The sequence below is a fragment of the Nicotiana sylvestris genome, chromosome 4, assembly GCF_000393655.2.
Source record: "Nicotiana sylvestris chromosome 4, ASM39365v2, whole genome shotgun sequence".
Lineage (NCBI taxonomy): Eukaryota > Viridiplantae > Streptophyta > Magnoliopsida > Solanales > Solanaceae > Nicotiana > Nicotiana sylvestris.
In genome coordinates this window covers 124,624,259-124,636,462 of record NC_091060.1, presented here as the reverse complement: position 1 = coordinate 124,636,462, position 12,204 = coordinate 124,624,259, and the positions used below count along the sequence as shown (strand labels likewise).

At 41.6% G+C, this 12,204-nt stretch overlaps 1 protein-coding gene across 1 annotated transcript; it reads left to right on the top strand.

Moving 5' to 3' along the window:
• Positions 1-4,176: 4,176 nt before the first annotated feature.
• Positions 4,177-5,682, top strand: LOC104239677 (uncharacterized). Its single transcript, XM_070173469.1, has 2 exons — positions 4,177-5,094; positions 5,179-5,682. The coding sequence occupies exons 1-2, from the start codon at positions 4,177-4,179 to the stop codon at positions 5,680-5,682; spliced, it is 1,422 nt and encodes a 473-aa protein (XP_070029570.1).
• Positions 5,683-12,204: the final 6,522 nt, after the last annotated feature.

The following is a 12,204-nucleotide window of genomic DNA, read 5'->3' as shown; positions in this document are numbered from 1 at the left end:
TTGAAGAGGATTGAAGAGGGAATCAATGGGGAACACTTGAAAGTAAGATTTATGGACTTAATACTCAATCCTAATGTGTTTTCTACCTAATTAATCATGAAATTTGTAGAATTTAAGCCTAAATGTTTCAGAACTAGGGCTTGTAATTGGATACCTAAAATTAGTGATTTGAGGGATCATTTGTGGTTGGAGTTTGGTAATTTTGATATGAATGAACTCGAGGAGTGATAAGGAGTTTATTGATGTAATTTTATCGGATTCCGAAATGTGGGCCGGGGGGTCGGGTTTGGTCAATTTCGGGATTGGTGTTGTAATTTGATTACTTTCGAGTGGGTTTTGTTCCTTTAGCATATTTTGATGGCTGTGTACTGATTTTGGCTAGATTTGGAGCATTCAGAGGCTGATTCGAGAGGCAAGGACATCACGGGCTAGAGTTTGGACCGGATAGAGGTGATTAATGTTTGTAAATATTGTCCTGAGGGTATGAAACCCCAGATTTCACATCGTTGTGCTATATTGAGGCGACGCACATGCTAGATGACGAGCGTGGGATCATGCACCATTGGGGATTGTGACTTAGTCCATCCCGTATGACTGTTTAACTGTGTATTTGATTGAAAACTATTTGCTATTATCATGTCTTAGGTTGAATGCCATATTTGGGCATCATGCCAACTATTTTGAACCCTTAGGAATTTTTTACTACTATTTCTCACTGTTTGGCTTTATACTTGTACTCAATCATGCTATATTCAACTGTTTTCATAACTCATCCATTTTTACTCTATTTTGACATCTTAAAAGATATTTTGAGTTGATCATCATATTTTACTGTGCTCGCGTGGCTTTTAGAGATTTATGACTGAGTAGGGCCGAGGGCCTGTGAGGTTATTAGGTGATCGGGCTGCGCGCTGTAGCACTATTGAGCTGATTCATGATTATGAGGCTGAGGGCCTGAGTTGTACGCCACAAGATGGCTTGATACGAGGCCAAGCGCCTGTTTGATTATGCCACGAGATGGCTTGATATTGCGCTTGGGCCGTATGGGTCCCCTCCCGGAGTCTGTACACCCCAGTGAGCACGGGTACCCAGTTTGTGTGTGATATAACCCGAGAGGCTAATGTTGTTTCTTGTTATTGCCCGAGAGGCTGATTCGAGTGATTGTGAGATAGCCGAGGGCTGATTCTGTTTGTCTTTTTCCCAAGGGGGCTAATTTTATGTGTCTATCTTTTCTCATTGCTTTTATTTCACTCGTTTAACTGCTAAAAGATGTTTTAAAGAGGATTCTACTTAACTGAGGTGTTTTGTACAAGTTTTCACTATTTTCTTTCATTGTATTGGTTTTATACTGCCTCTTTGTAGCATTTTGCTGTGTTTTGTTGTCCCTCAGCTGCCTTTACTTTTATTACTTACTGAGTTGTCATGCTCACATTACTCCCTGCACCCTGTTTGCAGATTCAGGAGCCTCGGGTCCTGCTAGCGAGGGTTGATTGCTTCCAGCAGCCTATCCGGAGTTCACTAAATAGTTTCTCGACGTTCGCAGCCCAGTGCTTCTCCTTCCTATCTTTATTTTCATTTGTATTGGATTTGTAGTAGACTATATAGACTCTTCCTACTTTTAGACGGTTGTTTAGATGCTCATGACTGGTGATACACCGATGTCGGGCTATATATATTTCCGCACTTGTTCTATTTCACTTAATTTTGTGATTTATTACTTATTAATGACTTAAATTGAATTGTTATAATTGTTTAAATGGATTAGTGATTTGTGTCGGCTAGCCTTGTTTCACAATAGGCGCCATCACGACCAGGTCCGGGCTTAGGGTCCTGACAAGTTTGTATCAGAGCCTAGGTTACATAGGTTTCACGAGTCATGAGCAGCATTAGTAGAGTCTCGTAGAGGCTGCAGAACCTTTAGGAAAAACTTCATATTCTTGAAATTCTTATCGTGCGAATATATTGATCCGAGTACTCAACTTCTATTATTCTATTCTCTCACAGATGGTGAGGACACGAGCGACCGGTCAGGATGAACGACCACCAGTACCACCAGTTGTAGCCACCAAAGGCCGAGGACGCACTCGAGGTCGCTGATGTGCCGGAGAATTTCGGTGCATTTGATACAAATTGCTTAGATTCTAGCTTGTTTTAGATGCAATTATCTTTTATACTTATGTAATTTTAATGTTTTTGCAGTGTATGAGGTTTAAGGACATAGGAGCATGGAAATGAAATCAAAAAGCCACAAAAAGACAAGAAAAAAGAAAAAAGGCATCACAAATGTGGTTAAGCGATCGTAAATCCAGCATGCGAGTCGTAGAATGCACAAGGGAATCGCAAACCACAACAGATCTCTGGGCAAAGTCCAGCGCAAGAAATGCGGTCCAATTTGTGATCGCATAACCTGTTTGCGAGCTGCATAATGGACCGCAAATTCGACATGAAGATTGTTGAAGGTAGAAATGCGACGCAAAATGCGATCGCATAACTACAATGCAGACCGCAAAACATCAATGTGATGAAGGCCTAGAATCTATGGTTTTTAGATGCGATGGTTATGTCAAGAATGCAAACCGCATGTCAGTTATGTGACAAATATGTTGTCGCATATTTAACTGGAAAGGGTATTTTTGTCCAAATATTTTCCCGAATTTTGACCCACTATAAATAGATTTATTGGGGTTTTGTGGGGGCGTCTTGGGGTTTAAATACTAAGGTTGTGGACCCTAAATAGGTGTTATGTTAATGAGTGTTTAACATTGAATATATGTATAATGGTTGGTTGGTATTTATTTACTTCTCATTCTTCACTTATTGTTGGTGGTTGCAAACATTAACATGTGCCATTAAATTCTTACTTTGCTTGGGAAAGTGGGTTGGAATTTGGTAGAAGTTAATATCAAAGACTCAAGGCTTTAAACCTTGTTTAATTGAATCGCTTAGGAATAAGTGAGTTTTATTTGGCATATATTGATTATTCTTAATTGCAACTCTTTTATAGTTGGAAAAATCATAAAGAGGAAATACTACCCAACTACTGGAAAATATTGGGAAGCCATTTAGAAATCATTTGCATATAAAAAATAACCTTCCAATAGAAATATATTATATTAACACTGATAGCATTACACTTCATTAATGGGGACACAAGTTTGGTTTCTTTAATCAAATTATTTACATTCTCAATATCACAATTGGTTATTTCTTCAAACAAAATGCAATTCATACTCTTGTTACCATTAACCGAATAGAATTACGACTTTAGTCAAGTAACAAACTATTTGAGTAACCTTTTCACACCTATTCCCTGTGGGATTCGACCCCAACCTTGTTGGGTTATTATATTTGACACCGACCGCCTTACACTATTTAATTAAAGTGTAATTTGAGCGTATCAAATTTTGGCGCCGTTACTGGGGAATACGGTTTTGAAATTACTAATTAATGTGTGTTTCACTCTACGTCTTATTCTATTCCATCACACTTTGCTTGTTTTGCTTGGCGTTGATAGGAAAACATGGCCGAATATGAAGAATAAATGGAGGCGGAAATGGAAGAAAATCCTTTTGCGGACATAGAGGAGTATATTGAGCATACTAATGCAATTGTACTCCCAGCCATTGGCGCTGCAACTTTCAAAGTGGAACATGGCTTAATCCTTATGCTCAAAGCGGAGGGGTTTTTCAGGAATTCTACTGATGATGATCCAACACAACATCTTAGAAACTTCTTGGGTGTGTGTGCAATGTATAAGCAGAACCACGTCTCGGATGATGCTCTAAGGATGAGGTGCTTCAAATACTCACTAACTGGGGACGCAAGGAAATGGCTTCATAATTTGTCACCAACTCCATTCATTCTTGGCCTGAACTTGTCTGGGAATTCTTAGCTAAATGGTTCCCGCAAAGTAAGAAGTTCGTGCTCCGGGATAAAATTTTCTTTTCAAGCAAGTACGGGGAGAACATCTACATGAGGCATATGATCGGTTCAAGTGATATTTGGTGAGGTCTCCCAACCATGGTTTTTCGGATTCTATCTTGTTCGAAAAATTCTACATGGGCTTGGATACTATGAACCAATCTATAGCCAAGAATGCAATTGATGTATTTTCATGGACAAATCATTCGCAAGGGTCACACATATACTTGACAAAATGGCGAAGCATAATCAAGCATGGCACTTAGAGGACACCACAAGTGGAATGTATATGGGTCTCCTTCCTTGACCACCATGATCAAGGCAAACCAAGAAAGGGATCAAGTGATTGCAGGGCTTGCCACAAATGTCAATGTGTTGACAAAGATATTCACAGAAAGCCAAACGAAGAAAGTAAATGTGGTGGAAGATGTGCAACCCTTATTAAATGAGGACTTTGAGGAGACAAACTATGTCAACAACTCTCAAGGAGGATATCAAAGGCAACAATACCAAGGTCAAGGACAACAAAATCAATGGAGGCCTCACCCACGAGGGAAAGCCAACCAACAGTGGAGAAATGACCAAGGTGGCTCAAATCAAGGTAATTGGAACAGCAACAACAACTTCCCAAATCAGAGTTCAAACCCTTATGTTCCTCCAAAGGGTCAATATTCAAATCAAGATTCCTCAAGTGAGTCTAAGTTGGAAAGCATGCTTGAACGGGTATTGCAAAATCAAGAGAAGTCAGACACATATATGAGGAATATGACTGAGCTTGTTGGTTCTCATACCGCATCCATTCAAAAATTGGAGATGCAAATCAGAGACCTCTCTAGGGAACAAAATTCGAAGAAAAAAGGAAGACTTCCAATTGACACAATTGCGAACCCCAAGGGTAGTGGCAGTGGTCCAACTTCTCATGTCATGGAGATTACTACTCGGAGTGGGAAGGTAGTACAAGGAGGGAGTGGACAAGTGGTTGAAGTTGAAGAGTTCGAACATGAAGTTGAGGTTGAAGAGAAAAGGGTTGTTGAAGTTGAAAAGGTTCCGGAAGAGTTGAAAGTGCAACAAGAAAACTGGGGCGAGGTAAAGGAAAAGGTAAAAGAGACACCAAATATAGTACCACCTATTCCTAGACCTCCTCCTCCATTCCCTCAAAGACTAGCTAGGAAGGTTGATGATATCAAACTCGAAAAGTTCTATGACATTCTCAAGCAATTTTTGGTGAATATTCCATTTGTGGAAGCATTTCAAGAGATGCCAGGTTTTGCTAAATATTTGAAAGATTTGATTACCAAGAAGAGAACCACCAAAAATGAAGCGGTGAATGTGACTCACCAGGTTAGTTCCATAATTGCAACATCTACAGTTCAAAATAAAGAAGATTCGGGAGCTTTTACCATTCCTTGTACTATTGGGGCATATGACTTTGCAAGAGCCCTTTGTGATAATGGGGCTAGCATCAACTTGATGTCTATTGCCATTTACAAGCAAGCGGGGTTGGGTATGCCAAGGCCCACAAGTATGAGATTGCGAATGGCCGAATGTTCCATAAAGAGACCGGTGGGAATTATTGATGATGTGCTTGTTAAAATGGCAAAGTTTCATTTACCCGCCGATTTCATAATTCTTGATTGTATGGTTGACAAAGAGATCCCTATCATTTTGGGGAGACCATTCCTAGCCACAGGAATAGCATTAGTGGATTCGGAACGGAATGAGATCAAATTTCGTGTGAATGATGAAGAGGTCACATTCTAAGAAAGCAAGGGTATGAAACTACCACATGAATATGAGAGTATCTCGGTGATTGATGTTATTGATGAAGTGGAAGATGCAGTTAAAATGAAGATGGAAGAACAATGCCTAGGTGAGGCGTTGTTGGCTATTTTGGTGAACTTTGATGGTGAAGATATGGAAGGATACATGGAATCGGTAAAAGCATTGGAGGATCTTGGGTCCTACACTTATGCTTCGGCAAAGCTCTATCTCGGCTTGGAGAACAGAGTCACTCCTCCCGCAAAACCTTCTATTATTGAGCCACCGCAACTAGAGCTCAAACCACTTCCACCACACTTGAGGTATAAATTTCTTGGCTCAAATGATACTTTACTGGTAATCGTTTCTTCTTTGTTGAATGATTTGCAGGTAGAACAATTGTTGGAAGTCTTGAAGGAGCATAGGCAAGCTATTAGATGGACAATTGTGGACATCCGAGGGATTTCCCCCAGAATTTGCGAACACAAGATCCAATTGGAGAGAGAGAGGAAACCAAGTATGGAACATCAACGACGGTTGAACCTATCCATGCAAGAGGTGATAAAGAAAGAAATCATCAAGTGATTGGATGTCGGGGTAGTCTAACCCATTGCCAATAGTTCTTAGGTGAGCCTGGTGCAATATGTGTCGAAAAAGGAAGGCATGACCGTGGTTGAAAATGATAAAAATGAGCTCATCCCAACAAGAACACCGACCGGATGGAGGGTGTGCATTCATTATCGGAAGCTCAACACTGCCACATGCAAAGAGCATTTCCCTATGACTTTTATTGATCAAATGCTTGATCGGCTAGCGCGGAGGTCATTCTATTGCTTTCTTGATTGATATTCCAGGTACAACAAAATCAACATCGCATTGGAGGATCAAGAGAAGACAACATTCACTTTCCCTTATGAGACTTTTGCTTTTAGCTGGATTCCATTTGGTTTGTACAATGCTCCGGCTACTTTTCAAAGATGTATGATGTCCATTTTCCCCGACATGGTGGAGGATTTTCTAGAGGTTTTCATGGCGGACTTCTCAGTAGTAGGTGACTCTTTTGAGCATTGTCTTAACAATATTAGACAAGTTCTTAAGAGATGTGAAGAGAACAACCTTGTGCTCAATTGGAAGAAATGTTATTTCATGGCAGATGAAGTTTATTGGGGCATAAAATTTCAAAACATGGCATAGAGGTTGACCGGGCTAAGATCGAGATTATTTTAAAGCTTCTTTCACCTACTTCTGTTAAAGGTGTTCGATGTTTTTTGGGGCATGACGGGTTCTATAGGCGTTTCATCAAGGATTTTTCCTAGATTGAAAATCCTATGTGTAAACTCCTTGAGAAAGATGCCAAATTTGTGTCTGACGAGAAATGCCTCAAAGCCGTTGAGGAATTGAAGCAAACGCTCACCACGACACCTATTATTGTCACACCCGATTGGTCTCTACCTTTCGAGCTCATGTGTGACACCAGTGGTGTAGCTATTGGAGCAATGCTTGGCCAAAGTCACAACAAGGTTCTTCACCCGGTTTATTATGCAATCAAGACACTCAATGGAGCGCAAATGAATTACGCGGTGACTGAGCAAGAACTTTTTGCCATTGTCTATGCCTTTGAGAAGTTCCGAGCTTAATTGTCTGGATCAAAGGTGGTAGTATACACAGATCATGCTGCTCTTTGCTATCTAATGGCAAAGAAGGATACAAAGTCTTGGTTGATTCGATGGGTCTTGTTTTTGCAAGAATTTGACTTCGAGATCAAGGATCGCAAAGGAACTAAAAATCAAGTAGTGAATCATTTATCAAGGCTTGAAGAGGCAGGGAGGCCAAAGGGAGATCTTGAGATCAACGATGCATTCCCGGATGAACACATATTGGCACTCTCTAGCATGTTTGCTCCTTGGTATGCCGATATTGCCAACTACTTGGTTAGTGACCTTATTCCGAATGGATTGGAATCCTATCAAAAGAAGAAGTTTTTGAGAGATTGTCGGCAATACTATTGGGAAGAACCTTTCTTGTTCCCTGTTTGTGCTTACAACATCATCAGAAGGTGTATTCCATAAGAAGAGATTATGCCAATTCTAAAGGCATGCCACAACTCACCGATTGGGGCTCATCTTGGGGGAAATCAAACTGCGGCTAAGTTGCTTGAATGTGGTTAATATTGGACGTCAATTTATCATGATGCCAATCAAATGATCAAGTATTGTGACCAATGTCAAAAGCAAGGATCAATCTCCAAGAGGGATTAACTGCCAATGCACTTTGTGTTGGAAATAGAAATCTTCGACATGTGGGGAATTGATTTTATGGGTCCCTTTGTAAGCTCTTGTGGGATGAAGTATATCTTGGTGGCTGTAGAATATGTGTCCAAATTGGTTGAATCAATTGCCTTAGCAAACAACGAGGCAAGAAGTGTGATCGCATTCTTAAAGAAAAAAATATTCACTTGATTTGTAACTTCTAGGGCCAATCTTTGTGATGGTGGGTCTCATTTCTATAACAAGGCTTTCACGAGACTGCTAGAGAAGTATGGCGTCAAGCATAAGGTGGCCACACCTTATCATCCTCAATCAAGTGGTCAAGTTGAAATTTCCAACCGGGAGATAAAGAGCATTCTAGCAAAGACCATCAATGCAAATAGGACTGATTGGTCAAGGAAGCTAGATGACGCTTTGTGGGCATATCGCACAACATACAAGAATCCTATTGGCACTTCTCCTTATCGGTTAGTCTTCGGCAAAGCTTGTCATCTACCCGTAGAACTGGAACACAAAGCCATGTGGGCTCTGAAGAGGTTGAACTTGGACTGGGCTGAAGCTGCAAATTTGAGGTTAACACAACTCAATGAAATGGAGGAATTCCGTTTCCATGCATATGAAAGTGCAACTGTGTATAAAGGAAGGATGAAGTTCGTCCATGACTAAAAGATCTTGAAGAGGGAGTTCAAGTCGGGTGACTCAAGGCTCAAATTGTTTCCGGGCAAGCTCAAATCAAAATGGTCTGGTCCGTTCAAGGTAGTAAATGTCTCTCCTTTTGGAGCTATGGAACTAGAATCAGAGGATGGGCTCCGAACCTTCAAAGTGAATGGCTAGCGAGTCAAACACTACTTGGGTACATGTGGAGAAAAACATTTGGTGGAGCAGCTGGCTCTCAATGATAAACAATGCCCGACCAATGAGTGAATCCAAAGGAACGCCAACTTCGCCGTACCGCGACATTAAATCAAGCAATTCATGGGAGGCAACCCATGTGTGGTAATACCCTTTTTGGCCTTTAAGTTTTTAATTTTTATTATATAGATTTAATTGAGTAATTTAAAGTGTGTGTTAGAGTGCAGGGGAAGCAAAAGATCATAACATGGGGTAAGATTGAATGAAAAAGGGAAGAAAAATCACCTTGGGTAGTTTGCTACAAATATGCGGTCGCATTTCCAGTATGCGGACCGAATTTTGGTCGCAAACCAACACAGTGTGTTTGGCTTAATTTGGTGGTAAATATGCGACAAGTTGGTGCACTTTGCGGATGGCATTTTCACTATGTGATCACATAGTGCACCGCACTTTTGGCCCTCCATCAACTCTCTTGATTCCACCACATAACACTTATGCGGTCGCATAGTGTGTTATGCGGTGACTTATACACCGCAAATCTTTCAGCTATACCCTTCGCATCTTTTTATTCAAAACGAACAAAAAGAATTTTTCCTTTTATTATTTGATCATAAACAAAACAAAACGAAAAAAAAAAGAAAAGGAACGAAGAAGGCAAAACGGCTAGTGATGATTTAATCTTCCAAGTGTGCTCACAAACCCATCACTGGTACGTTTTTCTTGTCCCAATTCCATTATTTCCAGTTTTAGTTTGTACATTTGTTCTTGTTTTTGTTTTTCCTGTTGTTGCTTCATGTTTCTCTTTCTTTCCTTCTTCTTATTGATGTTTTGTAGTTATATATATGTTCATAATGTGATGTTAGTTATGTAATGTGTTTTGGGGTGCTGGGTAGTAATAATTAGTACCGCTATTGTTGAGGGTTGAGTTCAAATAGTTGGGAACGATGAAGTTTACAGCTCGCATAATCGAGATGCGGTAAGCATTTCTGCCACATAAGTGAACCCTAGCTGGCTGAGGAAGATGACCACATGCAGTGACTTTGCGATCGCATAATTGATATGCGGACCACAAAGTCACTGCATACTGACACAGAACACCCAGTTTAATAACATGCTTTTTGTGACCATTCTGCGATCGCATTTCCCACTTTGCGGTGAAATTTGCGATCGCATTTTATGATTTCGTTTTCTAGGCAATCAGGTATTCGATGGTTATGCAAATCGCATAGTGGTTATGCGATCGCATAACCTGTTGCATTCTTAACTTTTTCTTGAGATTTTTTTTTTCTTTCCACTGTTGCCTACTATGTCGCTCACATTCCACTTTTGTGCAGATATGGCTCCAAAGAAACATGCAGCCTCCTCCCAAAAAAGGGCATCCTCCAGTCATCAAAGTCAACAAGCAAAACGTCTGCGACCAGACCCTATTGCTACATGTCCCTCCCAGTCTGATGAGGAGCAGACCTTGCCCGAAGTTGACCTACAGGCTGAGGCACAACGGAAACAAGGAGATGACTTCCAGCTTGGGTTTGGGGTCGAAGGGTCCAGGGAGCTTTATAGAGAAGGGTTGAACAAACGAAAAATCCTAGCCGAAAAACAACTGAGTGCGAATGGGCTACAAGAGTAGTACCCCCACATCTGGGAGAACATCAAGGCAAGGAGATGGGAGAGCTTCACGGAGCTGCCTAATGAATATAATGAAACCATCGTCCCTGAGTTTTATGCCTCCTATGGAGCCTCCAGGACTGCTCATCACAAGCACAACATCGTTTTTATTATACTGTGCTAGTTCGGAGGAAGAGTGTGTTTTGCAGTGATAAGACTATCAATGAATTTTATATCCCTGATTGGAGCTCGGGCATAGCTAAGTACCACGCCAAATGGGTAAACCGGGAAAATGAGCGGAGTTTGATAGCATCTGTGATAGCAAAGGGGACCAATGCCTGGATCAACCCTGTAGACAAAATATACAAGGAGGATCTCACAAGAGAGGGTCGATTTTGGCTTAGCTTTATCACTTCTCGACTGATACCGTTAAGAAATGAGACTGATATAGGCATTGAGAAAACTCTTCTCGTTGTCTGCATTATGGAGGGAATCAAGATCGGTGTGGGTGCTCTTATCTTTTGGGAGTTAGGGATTTGGGCAAAGCACGTAGCCACTTCACTTCCATTCCTCTATTTGATCACAGCCCTCTGTAAGGCTGTAAAAGTCCCTACCATGCCACACACTGACAAGACAGAGAAGGTGCTGAAGGATATTGATATTACATTCATAAATGATGTTGTTGCTCCCCTATAGGTTCTGACTCAAGGCCCAGTTGATGTAGAGCCTTCAGATTCCCAAGCTCTTATGTCCCCTCAGGTTCCAATTGCATCCACTTCTACCTCACAGCCTGCCTCTCAGTCCACCACTGTTCAGCCTTCTGCTGAGCTGCCAGCCATTTAGAGGCTTGGTCTTAAAGCTCAGCATACCAATGCTAGAGTAGACCGGCTTTTGAAGAACCTGCCCACTCTGATCAGACAGGCTTTGATGCCTATACAGTCCTCACTGACAACACTCCAACAACAACAAACAACTTATGGGGATCACCTACAACAACTTGAGTTGAGGGTAGAGAAGATAGAGCGAGGCGAGGTTAGTGACTTGCCTAGGCTCCCGGAGGAAGTTACCACTATGAAGACTGAGCTCCACAAGATGCAGACTTTGGAGTTCAATCTTTCATCCTTCCTGCCCAAGGAAGGTGAGTAGGGAGCAGACGCAGCAGCACCAGGCTTGCCTTAAGTTTTCCACTCGGATGACAGATATTGCATCCTCGACTGTCAAGGCTTCCCAACCTCTAGCTCCTCCTACACATATTGAGATTCATTCCGAGGAGGATTCCGAACATTCTACAGAGTCCGAGGGTAAGGGGGCAGACGAGGGAGAATATGAGGAGGATTCATGGTCCACGGAGGATGATGGCCCTCAGGAGAAGGGCAAACAGATTGCTGCCTCTACAGTTGAGGATGAGGAACAGGCAGCAATTCAGATAGCAATACACCATTTGCTAGAAGATATGGTACCCATGCAGATCCATCGGCCACTCAGCCATCAGTGGGCGAGGCTAGCAGCTCACAAGCCCCAGCTCTGGTATTAGTCAGCCAAATATCCCTCCTCCATCAGTGGAGGTCACTCCTCAGGCCGAGATCTCATCGGTCCCAACTTCAACATTAGAGGGTGACCCCACCATCACTCAGCTGACTTCCAACTCCTATAGTTCTTAGTGCGCCTCAGGGAGCCCCTAAACTCTATTTTATGTTCTTATTCATTGGGGACAATGATGCTTTTTAGTTGGGGGTGGTAGCCTTATATATATTTTTGTAAAATTGGCAACTGTTGTACATGTTTATGTTTTTGTGCTATT

What these genes read in the sequence shown, in the direction of transcription:
- LOC104239677 (XM_070173469.1), top strand. Translation starts at nt 4,177, where the DNA reads ATGGCACTTAGAGGACACCACAAGTGGAATGTATATGGGTCTCCTTCC. An exon ending in CTCAAAGACTAGCTAGGAAG is followed by an intron (nt 5,095 to 5,178) that starts GTTGATGATATC and finishes GCATTTCAAGAG; the next exon opens with ATGCCAGGTTTTGCTAAATA.